This window comes from Desmodus rotundus, chromosome 8, assembly GCF_022682495.2.
Source record: "Desmodus rotundus isolate HL8 chromosome 8, HLdesRot8A.1, whole genome shotgun sequence".
Lineage (NCBI taxonomy): Eukaryota > Metazoa > Chordata > Mammalia > Chiroptera > Phyllostomidae > Desmodus > Desmodus rotundus.
Genome location: NC_071394.1, coordinates 29,293,859 through 29,318,563, shown reverse-complemented (window position 1 = coordinate 29,318,563; position 24,705 = coordinate 29,293,859). Strand labels below are relative to the sequence as shown.

At 38.1% G+C, this 24,705-nt stretch overlaps 1 protein-coding gene across 1 annotated transcript in view; it reads left to right on the top strand.

The window, feature by feature from the left end:
- The window catches only part of CPQ (carboxypeptidase Q), a 399,977-nt gene extending 375,477 nt beyond the window's left edge, over nt 1-24,500 (top strand). Inside the window, exon 8 of the mRNA XM_053930262.2 lies at nt 23,995-24,500. Within this exon, the coding sequence (XP_053786237.1) occupies nt 23,995-24,158 (164 nt within the window). The 3' untranslated portion in view covers nt 24,159-24,500. The remainder of the gene's footprint in view (nt 1-23,994) is intronic.
- Nucleotides 24,501-24,705: the final 205 nt, after the last annotated feature.

Genomic DNA, 24,705 nt, shown 5'->3' with positions numbered 1-24,705 from the left:
GAGGATGAAATTTAAAAATTTTTAGACAAAATTTGGTGAGCAAGTTATTTTCCAGAAAACCTGTCCTATAAGAAATGTTAGAGGAAGTTTATAAAGCTGAAATAAAATGATACCAGATAAAAATTCATATCTGCACAAAAGAGAAGAATGTGTAAATTTTTTTTTTATTGTTATTCAATTACAGTTGTATGCCTTTTCTCCCCATCCCTCCACCCCACCCCAGGTGAACCCACCTCCCTCCCCCCTCTCCACCCTTCCCCTTGGTTTTGTCCATGTGTCCTTTATAGTAGTTCCTGTAATCCCCTCTACCCACTGTCCCCGCCCCCACCCCCCACCCCCGCCCTGGCTATTGTTAGATTGTTCTTAACTTCAATGTCTCTGGTTATATTTTGTTTGCTTTTTTCTTCTATTGCTTATGTTCCAGTTAAAGGTGAGATCATATGGTATTTGTCCCTCACTTCCTGGCTTATTTCACTTAGCATAATGCTCTCCAGTTTCATCCATGCTGTTGCAAACGGTATAAGCTCCTTCTTTCTCTCTGCTGCGTAGAATTCCATTGTGTAAATATACCATAGTTTTTGGATCCACTCGTTTGCTGATGGGCACTTCGGTTGCTTCCAGTACTTGGCTATTGTAAATTGTGCTGCTATGAACATTGGGGTGCACAAATTCTTTTGGATTGGTGTTTCAGTGTTCTTAGGGTATAATCCCAGCAGCTGAATTACTGGGTCAAAGGGCAGTTCCATTTTTAGTTTTCTGAGGAAATTCCATATTGTTTTCCACAGTGGCCTCACCAGTCTGCATTCCCACCAACAGTGCACGAGGGTTCCCTTTTCTCCACATCCTCTCCAACATTTGTTTGTGGATTTGTTTATGTTGGCCATTCTGACTGGTGTGAGACGATACCTCATTGTGGTTTTAATTTGCATCTCTCTGATGGCTAGTGATGCTGAGCATCTTTTCATATGTCTCTGGGCCCTCTGTATGTCTTCCTTGGAGAAGTGTCTGTTCAAGTCCTTTGCCCATTTTTTAATTGGGTTGTTTGTCTTCCTGGAGTGGAGTCGTGTGAGTTCTTTATATATTTTGGAGATCAGGCCCTTGTCTGAGGTATCATTGGCAAATATGTTTTCCCATACTGTTGGTTCTCTTTGTAATTTGGTGCTGTTTTCTTTAGCCATGCAGAAGCTTTTTATTTTGATGAGGTCCCATTTGTTTATTCTTTCCTTTATGTCCCTTGCTTTAGGGGATGTGTCTGTGAGGATGTTGCTGCGTGGAATGTCTGAGATTTTCCTGCCAATGTTTTCCTCAAGGACTTTTATGGTGTTATGGCTTATATTTAAGTCTTTTATCCATCTTGAGTTTATTTTCGTGTATGGTGTAAGTTGGTGATCGAGTTTCATTTTTTTGCACGTAGCTGTCCAGATCTCCCAACACCATCTGTTGAAGAGGCTGTTTTTGCTCCATTTTATGCTCCTGCCTCCTTTGTCAAATATTAATTGATCGTATAGACTTGAGTTTATTTCTGGGCTCTCTATTCGGTTCCATTGGTCTATGTGCCTGTTTTTATGCCAGTACCAGGCTGTTTTGATTACAGTGGCCTTGTAATACAGTTTGATATCAGGTATTGTGATCCCTCCTGCTTTGTTCTTCTTTCTCAAAATTGCTGCAGCTATTCAGGGTCGTTTATGGTTCCATATGAATTTCTGCAATGTTTGTTCTATATCTGTGAAATATGTCATGGGTACTCTAATAGGGATTGCATTGAATCTATAAATTGCTTTGGGTAGTATGGCCATTTTGATGATGTTAATTCTTCCAATCCATGAACATGGTACATGCTTCCATTTGTTTGTATCTTCCTTAATTTCTTTCTTCAGTGTTGTGTAGTTTTCTGAGTACAGGTCTTTTACCTCCTTGGTTAGGTTTATTCCTAGGTACTTTATTTTTCTTGTTGCTATATCGAATGGGATTTTTTTCCTGATTTCTGTTTCTGCAGTTTTGTTGCTGGTGTACAGGAATGCCTTTGATTTCTGGGTATTGACTCTGTATCCAGCTGTTTTGCCAAATTCATTTATTAGGTCGAGTAGTTTTTGAGTGGAGTCTATAGGGTTTTCCATGTACACTATCATGTCGTCTGCAAACAGTGACATTTTCATTTCCTCCTTTCCAATTTGGATGCCTTTTATTGCTTTTTCTTGTCTGATTGCTGTGGCTAGGACTTCCAATACTATGTTGACTAGGAGTGGTGAGAGAGGGCATCCTTGTCTTGTTCCTGATCTTAGTGGGAAAGCTCTAAGTTTTTGTCCATTGAGTGTGATGTTGGCTGTAGGTCTCTCATATATGGCCTTAATTATGTTGAGGACTGCTCCCTTTATTCCCACTTTGCTGAGTGTTTTTATCAGAAATGGGTGCTGTATCTTATCGAACGCTTTTTCCGCATCTATTGATATGATCATGTGATTTTTGTCTTTGCTGTTGTTGATGTGATGTATTATGTTTATTGATTTGCGAATATTGTACCATCCTTGCATCCCTGGGATGAATCCCACTTGGTCATGGTGGATGATCTTTTTAATAATATATTGCTGGATGCGGTTTGCTAATATTTTGTTGAGAATTTTAGCGTCTATGTTCATCAGCGATATTGGCCTGAAGTTTTCTTTCTTCGTTGTGTCTTTATCTGGTTTTGGGATTAAGATGATGTTGGCTTCATAAAAAGAGTTTGGGAGTCTTCCATCAGTTTGGATTTTTTTGAATAGTCTGTGAAGGATAGGGGTTAGTTCTTCCTTAAATGCTTTGTAGAAATCTCCTGTGAAACCATCTGGTCCAGGGCTTTTGTGTGATGGGAGTTTCTTGATGACTGCTTCAATTTCCTTTGCTGATATTGGTCTGTTCAGGATTTCTGCTTCTTCTTCATTCAGTTTTGGAAGATTATATTTTTCTAGAAATGTGTCCATTTCATCTAGGTTTTCAAATTTCTTAGCATACAGGTCTTCATATTAATTTCTTACGATCCTTTGTATTTCTGTGGTATCAGTTGTAATCGCTCCACTTTCATTTCTAATTCTGTTTATTTGGATCCTCTCTCTTTTCTTCTTGATGAGCCTACTTAAAGGCTTGTGGATTTTGTTTATCTTTTCAAAGAACCAGCTCCTGGATTCATTGATCTTTAGAATTGTGCTTTTAGTCTCTATGTCATTTAGTTCTGCTCTGATCTTGGTTATTTCCTTCCTTCTGCTTGCTCTGGGCTGTCTTTGTTGTTGTTCCTCCAGTTCTTGGGCATAGGGTTAGGTTGTTTGTTTGAACTGTTTCTAACTTCTTAAGGTAGGCCTGTATTGCTATGAACTTCCCTCTCAGGACTGCCTTTGCTGTGTCCCATAGGTTTTGGGTTGTTGTGAGTTCGTTTTCATTTGTTTCCAGGAAGTTTTTGATTTCTTCCCTAATCTCGTTCTTGACCCATTCATTGTTTAATAGCATGCTATTCAGTCTCCATGATTTTGAGTGTTTTGGGTTTTTACCCTTGGCGTTGGTTTCTAGTTTCAGACCCTTGTGGTCAGAGAAGATGCTTGATATGATTTCAATTTTCTTGAATTTGTTGAGGCTTGCTTTGTGTCCTATCATGTGGTCTATCTTTGAAAAAGTTCCATGGACACTTGAAAAGAATGTGTATTTTGCTTCTTTGGGATGAAAAGCTCTGTATATATCAGTTAAGTCCATTTCCTCTTGGGTATTGTTAAGTGACACAATATCTTTGTTGATCTTTTGTTTGGAAGACCTGTCCATTTTTGATAGTGGGGTGTTAAAATCCCCTACTATAATTGTGTTGCTGTCAATATCTTTCTTGAAATCCTCCAAGATTTTCTTTATGTATTTGGGTGCTCCTATGTTGGGTGCATATATATTTACAATGTTTATGTCTTCTTGGTGGATTCTTCCTTTGAGTATTATGAAGTGACCTTCTGGGTCTCTCTTTATGGCCCTTCTTTGGAAGTCTATTTTGTCTGATATGAGTATTGCTACCCCTGCTTTTTTTTCCTGTCCGTTTGCTTGGAAAATTTGTTTCCAGCCCTTCACTTTCAGTCTGTGTAAGTCTTTTGTCCTGAGATGGGTCTCTTGTAGGCAGCATATGTGTGGGTCATGTTTTCTTATCCATTCAGCTGTTCTATGTCTTTTGATTGGACCATTTAATCCATTTACGTTTAAGGTTATTATCGATAGGTAGTTATTCATTGCCATTATTTCCTACCTGTGTTCCTCTGTCTTTCTCTTTTCCTTCCTTTCCTTAAAGCAGTCCCTTTAGCATCTCTTGCAGAGCTGGTTTGGTGGAGCTGTATTCTTTTAGACTTCTTTTGTCTGGGAAACTCTTTATTTGGTCTTCTATCTTGATTGAGAGCCTTGCTGGGTAAAGTAGTCTTGGTTGCAGGCCTCTGGTTCTCATTACTTGGAATATTTTTTGCCGAAGAATGTGTAAATTGATAAATATAGTAAGTAGAAAAGTTCCTTTTGTTGTTTTTAAATATCTTTAAAAGATAATTGTTTAAAGCAAAATAATAACATTCTGTGGAGTTTATAAATATGAGGAAGTAAAATACATGAAAGCAATGGCACAAAGGACAGGATGGAAGAAATACAACTGTACTTATAAAATTAAGCTATAAGATTATAGAAAGATTATAGTAAGTTAAAGATTATCTGTTATAAGATTATAGTAAGTTAAAATGCATGTTGGAAATGCAAGGGCAACCAAAAAAAAATAATAAGAGGTATAACTAATAAGCCAAAAAAGAAGATAAAATTGACTTTTAAAAACTCTATTATATAAGAGGAAGAAAGAAAGAAGGAACACAACAAATAATAAAAGAAACAAGTACAAAACAAATGGCAATGATAGACTGAAACTTAAGTGTCTCAATAGTTACATTAACTATAAAGGGACTAAACCCTCCAATTAGAACACAGAGGTTGTCAAATTAAAAAAACAAGACTCCATTACATGCTGTTTGTAAAAACATACTTCAAATAGAAAGACACAATAGGTTAGAAGTAAATGGATGGATAAAAGATATACAGTAAATTATAAACATGTAAAGACTATAGTAACTGTACTATCTATAAAAGTAGGCATCAAAATAAAGAATATTGTTATAAAGGAGAAGTGGCATTTAGAATGATAAAATAGTCTATTCATCAGTAAGACATAGAAATCTTAAATGTGAATATACTCAATTACAGAACTTCAAAAATACACGAAGAAATAAACTGACAAAATTGAAAGAACAGACAGATTCGAAGTTGGGTTTAGAGATTTTAACACTCATTTCCAATAATTAGCAAAACAAGTAGATAAGAAGTCAGTATGGACATGGAAGACTCAAATAATGCTATTAACCGACTCGATCCAATTGGTACAGAATACTGCATTCAACAGTAGCAGAATGCACATGCTTTTTTCTCCCTATGGCACATTTACATGATAGGGTGCGCTTTGCCATAAAAACAGTCTCAACGAATTTGAAAGGATTGAACTTGTATGGAGAATGTTTGCTGACCACTGTGGAATTAAATAAATCAAAAGCAAAAAGATATCTAGAAAATCCCCAAATATATGAAAATTAAACAGCACACATGGATCAAAGAAGAAATCAAAAGAAAATTAGACATTATTTTGAATCTTTTTTGTAATAAAAACACAGCATATCAAAATGGGATGAAGCTAAAGTAATGCTTGGATGTTGGATGAAAATTAAGAGTTTTGAATGTTTTTATGTTAGAAAATAGGAAAGTTCTAAAATCAGTGATCTAACATCTCAGTAAGAACCTAAAAAAAAAAAAGGAATAAATTGACTAAGTTGAAGGAAGGAAATAAGAAAGAGTAGAAATCAATGAAACAGAAAACAACAAACCATAGAGAAAAATCAATGAATCTTAAAACTGGATTTATCAAAAAAAATCTATAAAATTAATAAACTTCTAGTAGATTGATCAAGAATACAGAGAGGATGCAAATTTTCAGTATCAGGAGTGAATAGGGCACATCACTATGTGTCCTTGTCATTGATAGGATAATAAGGGACTATTATAAACAAACATATGCCAATAAGTTTGACAACTTAGATGACACAAATTCCTTAAAACACGCAAATTACCAACATTCATTCAAGAAGAAATTAAAAGACCTAAATAGCCCTATTAATCAAATTAATTGAATTCATAAATTAAAACCCATGTTCAATGAAAACTCAAAGGCCAGGAAGTTATCTAGTTTATTTTCCAAACATTTAAGGGATAAATAATATCAATATGATACATACTTTTTTTAAAAAAAAAGAAGAGAAATACTCCCTGTTTATTTCATGAGTCCAATATAAACCCCAAAACAAAAACCAGATAAACATAATATAAGAAAACTACAGACCAATATCCTTAATGAATATCGATATAAAATCTTTAACAAAATATTAACAAATCTAATACAGCAATGTGTAGAAAGTATAGTATCCTATGTCTAATTTGTATTTATCTTAGAAATTTAAGGTTGGTTTGATATTTAAAAATAAATTAGCACAATTTACTAACAGAATGAAAGAGAAAATTATAACAATTCCAGGAGATGCACAAAAAGCATTGAAAAAATTCAGTACCCATTCATGATATAAATAAATAAATAAATAAAAGCTCTTGGTAGATTGGGGATAGTAGGGAGCTTCCTCGACGTGACAAGAGGCAGCCGTGAAAAACCTGCAGCCAACATAATACTTAATGATGAGCGTGAATGCTTTGCTTCTAAGATGTGGAATAAGGCAGGCATTCCCATTCCCACAACTTCTGTTCAACATCATACTGCAAGTTCCACCTAGTACAATTAGGCAAGGAAAAAAAATTAAAAGCTAGATTAGAAAGGAAGAAGTAAAATTATTGTTATGAATAAATAACACGAATTATATACATAGAAAATCCTAAAAGGCTACAAAAAAAATACGCTGCTAGCACTAATAAGCAAATTTTGCAGGGTCGCGATATACAAAAATTGATGTATTTCTATATATTAACAACAACTAGAAAATAAAATATAAAAAATAGCAACAAAGAACATTAAATACTCAGGAATGAATTTAACAAAATACAACACATGTAAACTATATATGCTGAAAAACATGAATACATGGTGTCTATCTGTCCAACTGCAATTCTAAAAAAGTCCAGGAAAGTTTATTGTATAAAATGATAAGCTGATTCCACAATCTATGTAGAAATGCAATGGGCCTAGAATATTCAGAACCATTTGGAAAAAGAAGGAAAAAGTTGAGGACTTATTCTATCTGACTTTAAAATGTCTTATCTACAACAATCAAAGCAGTATGGCATATCGTCGGTACAACAATAAACAAAGACCAACAGGACAGAGTAGAGATGGTCACGTAATTTTTACAAAAGTGCAAGGTTATTTAATAAAGAAAGGATGGTCTTTAAGACCAATAGTAATGAAAGAAAAAGGTACCTTTAAGAGGAAAGAATAAATTTTAACCCTTACCTCACACCATACACAAAAATGTAGTCAAAATAGATCATAAACCTAAATGTAAAATCTAAAGCTACAATAATTCTAGAAGAATATATAAGAGAAAATCTTTGATCTCAGGTTAGGCAAAGATTTTTTTAGATTACAAAAAAATTAACCATAAACAAAATATTGATAAATTGGACTTCATCAATGTTAAAAGTGTCTGCTCTTTGGAAGACATCATTAAAAACTGAAAGCTAAGCCACAGATGAGAAAATATTCATTATACATATATCTGACAAAGGACCTGTAAGTCAATAAAAATGAGCAAATTATTCTAACAAACACTACATTCACAAAGAAAATACATGAAAGCCTAATAATTACCTGAAAAGTGCTTAACATCATTAGTCATCATGGAAATGCAAATTAAAATCAAGATAAGACATGGCTACACACTCAATAAAATTAAAAAAGAACAAATAATGCAGAAGTATGGATGATTTCCAAAATCATTACACTGAAATGAAAGAAGCCAAACACAAAACACTACATACCGTGTAAGTCCATCCCTGTGAAATTCTAGGAAAGGCACATCCAATCTACAGTTAGAGGAAGCAAACCTCTGGTTGCCTGAGGCCAAAGGTGGGAAGGATGACCTAAAATGGAGTACAAGAGAACCTTTCTAAGAGTGATGAAAATGTTCTACCTACACATGTGTGTACATTTGTCAAAACTTGATCCGTGTGCACTTAAAATGGGTATAATTTATAGTATGTAAATTATGTATAAAAAGAAACTAATCATTTTGTCTCATAAGCATTAGTACTTACTATTATCTAGTTCTTTCCCATGGTGATGCATTACTATGAGATCCTATAGTAATGCATGGGTTGTCTTGGTCCAATTGGGCATCACAATTGGAACTGACCTTTCTGTCCCCTGATCTCTTACAGAACTTTGGATCTGATTTTTTAACTCTTGTTGTACAAATGCTAGCTCCCCTAGTTGGGCCTCCTCAAGGGCAGGGGCTTGGTACAACTGTCAGAGTCCTCTACTTAAAACTTTCCCCTCAGCTCATTTTATGAATGTGAGTCATGCTGAATGAAAGCATTACTGGAGAGCAGTTGGGGGGAAGTCTTGAGTCTCCTGTCAGTAGAAGTATCCAAGAGAAGGCCGAACAACCCTATGTTAGAAATCTTACAAAGCAATTTAAACATTAGATGGTGGTTTGACTAGAAAAGTTCTTTCACAGGTCTGATTTCTGTGGAAAGAAAAAAACAGCTTCCAAGGGGATGAGGCATTTCTCCAGAGGGAGAAGAGATCCTGAAAGTTAGGAGGGACGGTAGCCTTCTGACCACAGGCAGGGCGGGGCTCACCTCTGCCAGCAGAGTGGGATTAGATGTCTGTCGCCAAGCACGTGAGGCTGCATTAGAAGCAAGGGAAGGATATAATTTTGGAAATATACAAGTCAGACATTTTATTATGAAATCTAACAGAAGGAACTTCAAAGGGCAAAGTTTCATGGGAGAAATTCCCTGGAAAGAAAAAGTGGGTGGTGGTGTTGGCACGGGTCATCTGAGGATGGCAGATTCATAGAACTGCCCTTTCATTCCACTCCGTGAGGCAAGACCCTCCGCTGCTGTGGGCTTCAAAGCTGTGGCACATTAACACAGCGGAATACTACTCAGCCATAAAAAGAAGGAAACCTTCCCTTTTGCGACAGCATGGGTGGACCTGGAGAGTATTGTGCTGTGAAAATAAGCTAGTCAGAGAAAGACAAATACCATATAATTTTACTTATACGTGGAATCTAATGAACAAAATAAACAAAATGCAAAATAGAAATGGACTTGTAGATACAGAAAACTGACAGCTGTTAGAGGGGAGAGGAGTTGGGGGGATGGGTGAAAAGGTGAAGGGATTAAACTTTAAAAAAAACCTCATCAACATGGATAACAGAATGGTGATTACCAGAGGGAAAGGGGGTACAGGGATTAGAAGAGAATAAAGGGGGGATAAATGGTGACGGAAGGAGACTTCATTTTGGGAGGGGAACATAAAATACAATATACAGATGATGCACACCTGAAACCTATATAATTTTATTAAACAGTGTCACCCCAATAAAGTCAATAAAAATTTTTTAAACCACAATGTTTAGATAACAAGATACAGAATAAATATAGATTTAATTTAAAAATTTAAAAAATGAAGGGATAAATCATCACAAGGTAAATTCTACAGATCCTCTCACCAGACATTTTTTGCTTATAATCATTATCATAACCTTTAAGTCTAAGTTTACTCATCTGTAAAATGAGGATAATAATAAGTCCATGGCACAGAGAAAGTACTTAGTTAATCCTGGCTATGAAGATGGTTATGATTTTTGTAACTTTTTGATCATTGAATGATATTTCACTGTGCATACCGATGCTTCAGAGACAGGAAGTAGGAGTGCTCTTTCCCAGTCTGTGCCACGCCCAGAGGGAAGCAGCCTGTCCCATTCTCTAACCCACTCACGAGAACAATCTTCACTACATAAAGATCAGAAACTTGAGGAGCTTCATCTGCGGAGTCCCAAGCTGTTTCAGATGTGATCTTTTGTTTTCCAGTCAACCTCATTTCAGTAGAGATGTACCCTACTAGATTGGAAACTTCCATGAAATTCCATGAGAGCAGACAGCTCTGAGTTATGCCCACCATTGCTTGCCCACTGTCTAGCTAGGTACTTGGCTGTTAGTAGGAGCTCAGGAGATGCCAGACGAATGAATGTGGCCTCCTTTCGAAAAGACTTGTGTAAACGTCATGTTTGAAAGAATCCCTAGTGGCTACCTTGCTAAGCAGCAATGAGTGCAAGGTTAAGACATTGCAAAAGCGGCTGTGATCAGTCTTTCACCTATTTAAAGCAACTGGACAATTATTTCTCAGCTGTATGAAATTAAACAAGAAATACCATATTTTGCCATGTATGTACTATTTTGCCCAAATTTTTGAGGGAAAAATAAGGATGCGCACTATACATGGGCATAATGATTTCATACCATGGGTATAATGATGGGTATAATAATCCCACGTACAAAGCCCACAAAAACGTGGGTGTGCACTATACACAGCAAGTCACGGGTAATTCATGTTTCCTGTTCCATGTCCTTCATAATGAGGTCCTCTGATCGGCATAATTGTTTAGTAAGGGACAGCGTACTTTCCTCCCCACCTTTTGTCAAGAATTCTAAAGACTTTAAGAAAAATAAGTCAAGAAGTAAAACAGCAGGGCTCCTGGTGCTTATAAGCTCTGCACTGGAAACTATTTCAGGGTCTGTAGCAGCGAATCTCAAGCACCATTTACTTTACCCCATAATTCTGTAGTTTGAGTATTAATGATGGAACAGCTAATGACATGTTACCCCACAAAACAGCATTAGCCTCCTTTATCATCATCAGCCTTTTTTTTTTTTAGAGAACACACAGAAATGTGTAAATTGCAGTTTATCTCACCACAGAAGCATTTAATCAAATGTACTGTAATTATATTTTGGGTGGCTACTGAGAATAATCACTGTTTCTTTATTACAAGGATTGTCCTAAAAATTACATTAATGAGGGTCAACCATAATAGCTTTGCGTATTGAGCTACATTTAAATTTTAAATTTGCATCTCAGCTTTGTCATCCCAATGAGTGGATTGCCAGGGGCCAGGATCTGTCCTTGAGCATTGTGTTTGACGGGTACTCCTTGAGCTGATGCTTTAGTCTAAGTGAAATGTGTCTGCATGAAAAGCATATTCATTTCCCACCTTCCTTCTTGTGTATTTGTTTCCTTTGTTTTGGAATTCACTGAGCTTTTCATGTTGAGCTCTTTTCCCCTACTGCGTAACAATTTTAAGAAAGTTATACTTTAGAAGTTTTGTGTTAAAAAAAAATTGCATCCCTTTAGTCAATTAAAGAGGATGCATTTAGCTGCTAAGTGGAAACCTGCCAGGTGACTAAGAAAGAAAAGTGCTATTTGCATAAATAAAATGAAAGCATTTTAGAATAACTGAGCCAACATTCGCTAAATTTTTTACCATTGCCCACATCTAACTTTTTTCTTAATGTTTTCATGTATTTGTTTTTAGGGAAAGGGGAAGGGAGGGGAAAAAAGGGGGAGCAAAACACCTCAAAATATGCCCCAACTGGGGAATGAACCTGCAACCCAGGCATGTGCCATGAATGGGAAATGAACAGGCAACCTTTTGGTTTGCTGGACGATGCCCAACCCACCAGGCCACCCTGGTCAGGGCCACATCTAACTTTGCTCCACTTTTAAGGAGTAGGGTTTGAGGCAAGGATTACTCACCACGTTTCTATTCTCCTTGTAGTCTTTCCTCAGAAGCTGAGCTGGAGGAATCTTTACTAATTATTTTGCAGCATTAGCCAAGTAGTTTGTCACCTTTTTGTAACCAAATGCCTTACGCACATCATGGACGCACTCATTTTGGATAAATCCATGCTGTCTGACACATAAGCAAACATGGAGAACAGACAGGAATGCAGAGCCTCTCACTCCCAGATCACTTTTCCTCTTTGCCCTGCGCTGCCTCTAAATTGGTTTATAGGACTCCATTCCCCTGGTTTCTGGACATGATACATGCTACTTATCAGTACTTAAGTTTCACCATAGTTTTGATACTGCATCTTTTCAGATGGGATTTTTGTAGTAGTAAAATTTCCTCAGTATTATTTATTCCCTATTTTTTGTGGTATAGTTTGCCCTTGACACTGTGGTATCCAGAAATGAAAAAAGCCCATCTTGGTGCACACTCTTGAACCATCCAGCCCACTATCCTACTTCTGAAAATAATAGCCTCCTTTCAATTTATAGTACAGTGTGGCTTAATCAGCTCTGGATTTATACTGGATCCCTTCATAGGGGCAGTTTCAACCAGTCCCACTTATTGGAGGCTTAACGGTCTGCAGATAACTGGAAGAGCCTTTGCAGGTTCTGAAGACTCGCCAAGGGCTGCGGGTCCTCAGGAGGGCCTCTTGTAGAGAGATGCCTGTTGTTCCCGTTCTTTGTCTCACAGCCAGTCAGTTTCCCGTCCACAGCAAAGCGTTCCCTGCAGCCCCACCACAGCTCAAACTTTTTGACTGCCCGTACAGTTTAATCAAAGTTTCTTTGGATAGATAAAGTGCCTTCCTTCTCCTGGCTTACAACTTTTTTTTTTTAACTTTTTAAAGATTATAAAGATTGGAAAGACAAGCCAAGGCTTCCTCTTACATAAGCCATGATCTATTTTTCCCTATAAACTATGTGCTTAAGTGCTTAAAAAGCAACCTTGCATTTCATGAATCCATCAGCCTGGACATGTGGACGTGATCAGAGGTTCACTGAGTCTCCCTTGTGACCTCGCTTATGAATGAACATCATCCTTATCAACTAACTGGCCAAAAGCGCCATCATCATTTACCAGTGGTGACAAAATTGGAACTCCAGCTCTACTGTGTCACCCAGGTATTCCTGCAATAGTTCTGCCAACCAGCCTGGCAGAATCGTCACTGTTCAGTACGAGGAGTAGGTACAGGATAGACTGACCAGGCAATGCGTCCAACTTGTCCATTTTCTTGTCTCTGCTTGCCAAAAGAATGGGGGGTTATGTCTACTAACACATGTCTGCTACTGCACCACGGCTTTGTAACCTTTTGGTATCTGGAGCCAGAAATCAACACCTGTCAATTTAAACACAATTATTAAAAAACCATGTTGATTTTAAGGATCTCATTATAAACTCCACACTGGAAACAATCTTTCGAGTCTTTTCAGGTCAAAGACCCATGTGCCTCGAATGCTCTCACAGTGTACTCTCTCTAAAACAACTTTCGCTGAAGTTTTCTAGTGAGTATCATCCCCCAGGTATGGTGAGAAATGCAGAAAGGCATCAACAAGAAGTCACACTGGCTCGGACAGGTGGGAACTTTATTGATATCAGGCCATGAAGGAAGAGTGGGCCATAAGTTCTGTGTGAACACAGGAAAAATAATAAATCGAGGCTGATATATAAACATGAGTAAGATTCAAAAGTACCCCTCTCAGAAAAAGTGTCAATATCAGTTTGTGTTGCAAAAGCAGGTAGAAGGAGAGAGTCGTGTGGCTGTTTCTTAATAGCTCTACATGAAGCTGGGAATGCACACGCTCACCCATGAAATTATGCACTCGAAGATACGGGCCATATCACACATGGATGTGATTGCTCTTTTAAGGTTTGTATAGATGCTATTAAATTGTAATTTTCTAAAACATAAAATTATGACTTGCAGAAGGTGTAAGTGGAATCAGGAGAGAAAAAAGGATATTATGGGGTGTTGAGGACAAGTCTAAGATTATACATACAAAGATACAGACATATATTTATTTTTCTCTATATATGCACTTATAGATACATACACATAAATTTATAGGTATATGTATTGGTTATGAGTATCCATGTATGTGCACAAAATTTATATTTATTCCCTGCCCCACCCCAGAATCCTCCTTATACCTGAAAAGCACCCACTACCATGCCAGGAGAGGCCAAAAGCCAGCCCTTATCTTGGTGACTAGTTTGCTCCGTGCTCTTCTTTATTAGGGTAATCATAGATAAAATTATAGAGGGTGACTTCGTGCGTCACTTAGCTTTTGAGAAGAAGGATGAAACCTTTTAAGGTTTGTAGGTGGGTTTGTAGGTGGTGGCTGGAGCCCAGCCAGCAGTGGGGACTTGGTGCCAGGTAGGGCTCTGCTGTTCATCTTCTGATAGATAATCTCAGGCTGCCCAAGCCTGCTTGTGAACATAATTCAAGTCTTCACTCTTCTTCATGGCCCAAGGTACCCGCAACTTGAATTTTCATCTCCTTGTCATGAGGTAGATATGGATACGAGGGACCAGGTCAGTAAATGGAGTAAGTCATGCAAATGGTTTCCACCGGGGAGGACAGGGCAGTGAGAGAAAGTACAGAAAACTGGGTAGGAGCATAGTTTTTAGACCAGAGACACCTGGGTTTCAATCCTAACTCTCCTACTTCCTGCTATACAACTTCAGACAAGTTGCTTAATCTATTTTCCATTTGTTAATGATACTGGATCACTTTCTCACACGGTCACTGGGAAAAGTAAATGAAATAACTTCCAAAAAAAGCCATAGGCACACAGGAAGTATTCGACAAGTGGTATTCTTGCTATTCCCACACTTGGAGAGTCTGTAGTACCAACTTCACGTAGTAGTGATTAATTAGTCTTACTACTGCCATACACTTCTTCAACTTTATGGAGAGATGAATCACTATCACAGAGTTGAGGTACCTGTGAACTGGAGGCCCTCCAGGTATGTTGGTATTGATCTCAACTGTGCAGTCAAAATTACCCCAGCAACTTCCCCAAGTTTCCCAAAGAGACAGAGGTTCAGGGGCTTTGTGCCACACCTGAAACTTTTAGCACAGGTTTGGAAATGCTTGGATAGGTTGAGTTTAGAAAGTAAGCTGCAATCCTTTTATGGAGTTTTCATCAGGGATGTTTTCCATTTCCTTTCCTGTCCTTTCCTTTGTTTCACTGTTTTTTCCTTTCCTTCTTATAAGTTTCTTTGTCTTCTGGAGAGCTGTGGGTTATGAAACTTATTAACTGCTTCTCCCTCTAATTTTCAATGAGGTATAATACAGTCGGGATAAAGCTGCCCCTTTTGAAAGGAGATTAAATGTCTACAAATTCCATGAATCGATTTTATAATTGTTTTGGTAATGGCACTTTTTAATTTGATAATGTCGCTGAAAGAAATAAAAATTTTAATTATATTTTAAATGTATTTTTAGATTTTATAGATTCCGGGGAGACCAAGTGTTCTTGCAGGGTATAAGTTAAGAGCATACTGTTCTTCTTTAAGTCCATAAGTATGATGGGGGGAATGTCTGTAATACATTCCATTGCAATTAAATCGCATACCCCAGACTGTTCAAGATCTGTTTATAAAGGAGAAATGGATTTTCCACAGCTGCTTGCCTATGAGTGTATTCTTTATGCAACAGTGCAGCAGCCAATGTAGGCACTGAAATAACAGACTTGAATGTAAACTTTCAAGGTTTTCAAATATCCTCCCAAAACTTCACGTAACACAAATTGCTTAATTTGTGTACATGAAAACCCACTGATTATATGAATGAGAGTCAACCTACAATAGCAGGGAGCTGGGAGGATCTTTTTGTACTTACCCAGCCATCTCTGCAGGGATCAGCGGGTATTCAGTCCCGTTCCCAAGTCCCACACAGAGCGCTCATTCCTGCAATCTCTCTGTGCAGACTGGAATCCGCTGAGAGCAGTATGGGGCATGTTAGACATTTCTTACAGTATTCTTTGGACCATCGTCACCCAGTCACACAGCTGGAAAATATTTTCAGAGATGAATGTTTACAAAAAAGATTTAGAGAGGAGAGGGAAGAAGGGGAAAGGGAAGGAGAAAGAAAAATAATCCAAACCAAGGTCGAAATGGGGTCATACAGAATAGAATTCACAATCCAACTGTCCCATCTTAAGAACAATTGCCAGAACTTTGATTTGTTAAATCAGAATTTCAAGCCCTTCAAGTTGTGTTTAATTGATCGTCTTTGTGGTTATAGAACATCTATAATGAAGAAATTGAGTGTCTACGAATCCTCACCAGCATCTTGAAAGTCGGGCATCATTAGCCCCGTTTCATGAGTGAGGAAACTAAGGCTAAGTGGCCTTGCATAATTTTCCCAAAGTCACCCAAGTATTTAGCAGAAGAGTTTGAATTTGAACCCAGGTCTATGGGACTGTAAGCCCTGTGTTCTCAGCTGTATCTTCTTGCCCAGGCCCAACTTCTTCTTGGCTGACATACTAAGGATATGTCTTCACATCCTAAAATTCTAAAACTCCCTAAGAAATACTTTTCTAACAGTGAACGGCCCTAATAATGCTGTAGTTTGTTTCCAGGGGGTGAACTGGGGCCTTCAGAGCACACTCCTTCTTGCCAACTTTCTATTTCTAAAAAGCATTTGATGGTTCCCTGTTCAGAGCTCATATACCTGTCAAAAGACACCATGCAGTTTATCCCTAGGGGATGTCAACATTCCCCTGCCCTGGACGGCAGGTGCTCTCAGAAACTGAAATGCAGGCTCTCCCTCAGTGCTGGTCTTTTAGATCAGTAGGTGTCACTGATAAAATGTCTCCTTGGAATGGCAGAGACAAAGCTACAAAGCAGCCAGCAGGCCCACCCGCATATCTCCTGTGGTTATCAGCATCCTCAATGGTGGTACTGGGTTTTCTGGAGTCGTTTTAGTTGTGTAAAATGTTCCTGGGAACTTCGACAATCTCTGAGGAAATGATTTCCTGAAGTCACTAGTTCTAAAAGGGAGGCAGCCAAATTCCCACCCATCTGGCAGGCAAGTTCTCTCAGCCTGAGACAGAAAGGGAATTTCAGAGGCCCAAAGAGGGCATGCACAAGTATTTCTTGCTTCTATTTTTTCAATATGGAATTTGGAGACTTTTCTGTCAGCCAACAGGCAGTGTCTTGAAGAAGCTTGAACTGGGAGAAAAATAGCCCCAGGCAAGACACCCTCTCTGTCTGCTGGAATTAAATGTCCTTTCCTGTCTGTCTCTTGACCTGGACAATTCTTTTTTTTTTTTAATTTTTATTGTTATTCAATTACAGTTGTATGCCTTTTCTCCCCATCCCTCCACCCCACCCCAGCCGAACCCACCTCCCTCCCCCACCTCCACCCTCCCCCCTGGTTTTGTCCATGTGTCCTTTATAGTAGTTCCTGTAATCCCCTCTTCCCACTGTCCCCGCCCCCCCCCCCCCCCCCGCCCCGGCAAAAACTATGGTATATTTACACAATGGAATTCTACGCAGCAGAGAGAAAGAAGGAGCTTATACCCTATGCAACAGCATGGATGAAACTGGAGAGCATTATGCTAAGTGAAATAAGCCAGGCGGTGAGGGACAAATACCATATGATCTCACCTTTTACTGGAACATAATCAATAGAAGAAAAAAGCAAACAAAATATAACCAGAGACATTGAAGTTAAGAACAATCTGACAATTCTGATTCATCTTCCATCTACCCTCCCTGACTTCCATTCTTTGAACTCCTTGTCTTTGTCCTTAACTTGTATATGAATTTGACATCCACCTGATAATCTCTGCGATCCAGGGGGCACATGCTCCCCACCGCCTTCAGCTGAGAGTCTTGGCCAATACCTGTTTTTCTAGACTGTGTATTTTAATATGCAGTGAGTGCATGTCGAACAGGAGACAAAACATGGGCCCCTGGTGTTCTTGTACAAGGTATTAATTAACTTTAAGTTTATTAAGATGAATATGTGAGATGTGATTTCTAAAGTCTCTACTTACAGATAGAAACAAAGTATATAGCTTCCAAATGGGAGTACAGTGGGGAAAAAAAAGAAAGAAATGAGAAGAGGGGGAAAATCAAATAAAAGAAGGCAAGAAAGAAAGGTAGAAAACAAAATGAACCAATAGAAAGCAAAAACTAAGATGGTAAAAATTAATCTAATTTAACAATAATCACAATCTACATAAATAATTTATTCTCTGCAATTAAAAATCAAAGAAATTTACATTATATTTTTAAAATTTAATTTTAAACTATTTAGAAGAGAAACCCCTAAAAACACTAAGGACAGAGGAAGACTGCAACTAACAGAATGGTTAAAGACATACTAGATAAAACGGAACCCATGATCGAGGAACCAAGATGGCGGCGTAGGTAGACACACTGCGCCTCCTCGCACAACCAGAACTGACAGAGAATCGAACAGCAAGGGGGACCAACACCAAGAAAATAGAAAATAATCATTCATCCAGACTGGTAGGAGGGGCGGAGACGGGCACCGGGGTGGAGAGGACTTGCGTGGCTGTGGCGGGACTGAGACTGGCAGAGTGTGGGACAAATGGCGCAGGCAGTCCCAGCACTAGCAGACCCTGCGGTCCCACATTTGCACAGATAAACCCAGAGGGCTGGACTCAGAGTGGCGGAGAGTGGGGCAGGCAGAGTGGCGGGTAGCACCTTGCGGCACCACATTCGCCCAAAGATAAACCTGACGAACGGCAGGCAGCGAAGCAGACCGCTGCGCAACCCAGGGCTCCAGCTCGGGGAAATAAAGCCTCAAACCTCTGATTGAAAGCGCCCCTGGGGGTTGGGGCGGCAGGAGAGACTCCCAGCCTCACAGGAGAGGTCGTTGGAGAGACCCACAGGGGCCTAGAGTGTGCACAGGCCCACTTACTCGGGAACCAGCACCAGAGTGGCCCAGTTTGATTGTGGGTATCAGAGTGGAAGATTGAAATCCGGAGGAGAGTGAGGCGGGCGCCATTGCTCCCACTTGGCCCCTCCCCCACGTACAGAGTCACAGTGCAGCGACCAGCATTACCCCGCCCCGGTGAACACCTAAGGCTCCGCCCCTTAAAGTAACAGACGTGCCAAGACAAACAAACAAAAAAAAAATGGCCCAAATGACAGAACACTTCAAAGCTCCTGAAAAAATACAACTAAGTGACGAAGAGATAGCCAACCTATCGGATGCACAGTTCAAAGCACTGGTTATCAATATGCTCACAGACTTGGTTGAATCTGTTCAAAAAACAGATGAAAAAATGAAGCCTATGCTAAGAGAAACAAAGGAAAATGTACAGGGAACCAATAGTGATGAGAAGGAAACTGGGACTCAAATCAATGGTATGGACCTGAAGGAAGAAACAAACATCCAACCAGAAAAGAATGAAGAAACAAGAACTTGGAAAAATGAGGAGAGGCTTAGGAACCTCCAGGACACCTTGAAACATTCCAACATCCGAATTATAGGGGTGCCAGAAGGAGAAGAGGAAGAACAAAAAATTGAAAACTTATTTGAACAAATAATGGAGAACTTCCCCGATCTGGCAAAGGAAATAGACTTCCGGGAAGTCCAGGAAGCTCAGAGAGTCCCAAAGAAGCTGGACCCAAGGAGGAACACAACAAGGCACATCATAATTACATTACCCAAGATTAAACGCAAGGACCTACATCCAAGATTACTGTATCCAGCAAAGCTATCATTTAGAATGGAAGGGAAGATAAAGTGCTTCTCAGATAAGGTCAAGTTAAAGAAGCTCATCATCACCAAGCCCTTATTATATGAAATGTTAAAGGGAGTTACCTAAGAAAAAGAAGATCAAAAATAGGAACAGTAAAAATGACAGCAAACTCACAGTTATTAACGACCACACATAAAACAAAAACGAGAGCAAACTAGGCAAACAACTAGAACATGAGGGTTGTCAATAAGGGAGTGGGAGGGGGAGAGGGGGGTAAAGGTACAGAGAATAAGTAGCACATAGATGATAGGTGGAAAATAGACAGGGGGAGGGTAAAAATAGTGTAGGAAATGTAGAAGCCAGAGAACTTATAAGTATGACCCATGGACATGAACTATGGGGGGGGAATGTGGGAGGGAGGGGGGTGGGCAGGATGGAGTGGAGTGGGGGGGAAATGGGACAACTGTAATAGCGTAATCAATAAATATATTTAAAAAAAAAAAAAAGACATACTAGATTAATACTCTGCAAAAGAAAGCAAGCGTGGCTGTATTGAATATCAGCAAACTAGACTTCAAGACAAAAAGCATTAACACAAGTGAAGAGGATGACTACATACTAATAAAAATGTTCAATTTACCAGGAAGATGTAATTCTAAATATGTGTGCTCCTAATAGCATAACTTTGAAATATGTGAAAAGGAAATTGTGGGAACTGTAAGAAAAATTATCACATCCAAAATCACAGAGGGGCATTTTCACACATCTCTCTCAAAATTGATAGATCAAATAGACAGTAAATCAGTAAGGAGCCTGACAGGTTTGATGAACACAATTAACAAGCTTGATCTAATGGACATATGCAATATACTGAAAACGCATTATTTTTAACACATGGAACACTTATAAAAATGGATCACATAATAGTCCATAGAGAAAATCTCAACAAAATTCAAAGAATCTATATCATACAGCCCAGGTTCTCTAACAGTTAAATTAGAAATCAGTAATGAAAAAGTAATGGAGACCCCATATTTTAAAAATTGGTGGGTAATAATTTTCATATATGATGCAAAGAAAAAATCAAACTAAGCAATAGTAAGCTTTAGAACTGAGTGATCATGAAAATCACTCATCTGAACTGGTGGGATATCGACAGTAAAGCCGTGTCGGGGGAGGGCTGTGCCTCACTTCGCTTTCTAGAGGCAAAGTCTGCAAAGGAATAGACTGAGCATCTATCTCAGAAAGTTGGAAAGAGAAAAGCAAATGAACCCAAAGAAAGAAGGAAGGAACTAATAGAAGTAAAAATAGAAATAGAAAAATCTACGATGCAATAGAAAGTATAAAAAAATAAACTGAAATTGTTTTCTTTTTTGTTCAAAAAATTAATACAACTGACAAGCTGCTGGTAAGATGAGAAAAGGCACCAATAACCAATATCGAGAATGAAAAAGAGCATTTCTATAGATTCTGCAATCATTTAAAAAAAACAGGATGTTATTAAACACTTTATGACAATTATTTTGAATATTTAGGCAAAGCACATAAATTCCTAGAAACATGTAACTCCCAAAATCAATTCAAGAAGAAATACAAAACTTGAATCACCCAATAATCAGGAAAGATAGTGACTCATTAGTTAAAAATTTTAGCATAAAGAAAACATCAGACTTAGATGGTTTGGTATGTTCTACAAAATAACCAGGGAATGAATCATTCTAATCTTATACAAACTATACCAGAGTGTAGGAAAATAAAGGAACACTTGCCATCTTATGAATAGTGATATCTTTGAAACTAAAGGCAGAAAACTGTACTTGAACAACAATAAAATTAAAATAAATAAATAATTAATTAAAAAATGAAAATGAATACAAACGTAAAATACAAATCTTTTAAAAATGTGAAATTTACAGTTAGCAAAAGAAAAATAGAAACCATAAAGAAAAGAAAACTAACAAAAGGTATGCAAAACAGTATTACAAAGCTTTAGAGACACTATAGAAGACTTAAACAGAAAAACACCATTTTCATCAATAAGAACACAGTATTCTAATTAAAGATGTTAATTTTCCCAAAATTGATAAATGGATTAACACAATTCCCATCAAAACTCAAAAATATTTTTGTCATATTTTAAAATGATTCTGAACGTTGTCTGGAAGAGCAAATGGTCAAAACTAGTATGACGCTTCTGAATGAGAAGGAGGAGAAGAAACCTGCCCTGCTGGCAAAAAGGGCTAGAAAGCAACGGTAATTATAATACTGGGCTATTGCCGGAGGAAAAGGCTAATGGGCCAGTGGAACAGAATTAGAAAACCCCCAAATACACCCACACGTACAACGAGACTTGATATATTGCAAGACTGGTACCACAGATCTGTGGAGAAAAAAGATGTACTAGGTAAACTTTGCTGGGACAAGTGAAAAATAAAATAAAGCCTACCATACATAAAAATCAGTTCTAATTTTAAATGGATGAAGAACTTAAAATGAAAAACTAAACTTTAAAAGTGTCAGTATATCAGAGGATATTTTTATGATATTAGGGTGAGGAAGAGTTTCTTAAAGAAGCTGTAAAAAGTGAAAATCAGAAAGGAAAAGATTCATAAATTCAACTACATTAAGAGGAAGAACATCTATTCAACAAAACACATCTATTCACCAAACAGAGTAAAAAGAGCCACAAGCTGGGAAGTGAGATATACAAACTGAATACTAACGAAAGATTAGTATCTAAAATATATCAAGAACTCCTACAAATCAATAGAAAAGATATACAAATCAATTGAAAAATGAGCAAAGGCACAGACAGTTCACAAAAGAGAAAGCATAAATGACCAAAAAATACATATATTAAAACATACCAAATCTCATTAATAATTTTAAAAATTGAAATTAAAACCATAATAAGATGATATTTCATACCCACCAGATTAGCAAAAATTAGCTTGACAATACCAAGTGCTAGAGAGGATGTGAAGCAAGAGAGAGACTCATATATTGGCAGTAGAAGTATAAATTGCAAAGGAAAACATTTTGGAATTGCATGATAAAATTCAACACATTCATACTATATAACCCAGCAATTCCAATAGTCCTCTACTTAGACCATAGAGAATGCTAATAGCAGCATATAAATAACAGAAGACTGGAAATAATGTAAATGCCCATTGTTGGGGAAATGGGTAAATAAATACAATGAGATACTGTGCAGCAATAACAAATGAATGTACTACAGCTTTACACAATAACAGACATAAATTTTATGTATGGTTGAGCAGAAAAAGCAAGTCACAAATATATCTGAGTATATGGTTCAAAAGCAGATAATATTAAACAATTTTATATATATTCATATACGTATAGTTACTATTGAAGCGCAACAGGATGGTGAGCTCTGGAAGGAGGGAAGTATCAATAAGCCGTGAGAAGGGGTTTGAGGGTGGACATGGGCTCATAAAATAGGCTTCAAAGGCACTGGCTGTATCTTCCTTGCATTGAATTATGCACATATGCGTGCTTTTCATATTGTTTCCCCTTATAATACACATTTTTGTTCTCTACCATCTTATGTGTATATGGTGTATTTCACGATAAAACAGTAAGTAAATAAATAAAACAAGGCCAGAGACTGTAGAACTACCACTGAAGTCCGTAGCATGGCCCAGCAGGTTCTGAGGGATGAATGTGAGAACGCAAGGACTCCTTGAGGCTCTGATCCATGCCTGACACTGGAGAAAAGCTTCCCTAGAGGGAGAGAAAAGCTGGCAGGTAGGGCACAGACTCCTGATGATGCCCTTGGAGGTTGCCAGGGAATTTCATGGGAAGTAAATGAATGCTTTGAGGAGGAAAACTTGAGTAAAGGACTGTTGAGCTTCTTTTGTATCCAGGAAGGTACGTAATTTGCACGCTTGAAGATACAAAAAAGATACTGTCTTTTTATAAATATGAGGACATTGGTATCAGTTACTTAAACTTATAAAGGCTTAATTTCCCTCAGCAGGAGGTCCAGGAGGAGGAAGTGCAGAGTCGGTTCCTTGGGTTAGCAATATTTCCCAAATCCAGGCTTCTCTGCCTCTCCACTCTGCCATTTTTAGTGTGTGGGCTTTTCTCTGTCAGGTACAGGACAGCTTCAAACTTCTCATCTACTTTTAATGCATCATTAGGGTGTTTGCCTGACTCATTTGTCCAGTAAAGACTTTCCAAGAACTTTCCCATGGCCGTCCATTCATATCCTAGTATCAGAACAGTGTCACATGGCTCTTTATTGCTGCAGGGGAGGCTGGGAAAGTAGTTTGCCAGTGTGGCCTATATAGTAGAAGCAGGCAGGAATGAAGCAGACAGGAGTGGCGGTAGTTTCTGAGCAGCTACTCAGCAGTTTCTGTCAAAATCCTTCACTAAGAGAGTTCTTCCCCTTTTCTCCCCAGGAGCCAGTCTACTTGATGACTTGTATAAGTATTTCTCCTTCCATCACTCCCAAGGAGACACAATGACTGTCATGGATCCGAAGGAGATGAGTGTTGCTGCCGCTGTCTGGGCAGTTGTCTCTTACGTCGTTGCAGACCTGGAAGAAATGCTGCCCAGGTCCTAGTGAGAACGAGAAAGAAGGCGCTATTGCCCTTTCTAGCCAGGAATCCTGGGCCTTCAGCTTCAGTAAGTCCCTAGTCACCGAACAATTGTATCTGATTTGTTTTCAAAACATACACTTTTTCATAATATTATCCTCTTTTCTGATATTTTCCACATTCTCTGTTTCTAAAACAAGGAATGATTTTATTTCCACCCCCACATAAAATCAACATATAGTAGGGGTCACAGTGGGGGCACTTCTTTTCACTGCCTGTAAAAAATATTGTTTCTACTTGAAATGAAATACTAGATAGATCGTTTATGTGTGTAATTATGAACATTAAAGCAAATGCAATGATACTAATTTTTTGTTTTATGTCATTTATTGAAGGGTAAGAGAAATATACAATTGTAGTATAGTCTTAATTGAATGTATGGAAGCATTTGGCTTTCTAATTTGTATATTTTTATTAAGATATGGATTTTTAATTAAGAAGAAAAAAGATCACACCGTTTAGGGGAAAAGTCAAGTGTATATAATCCCATTGCCTTATTAAAGATGAATACTA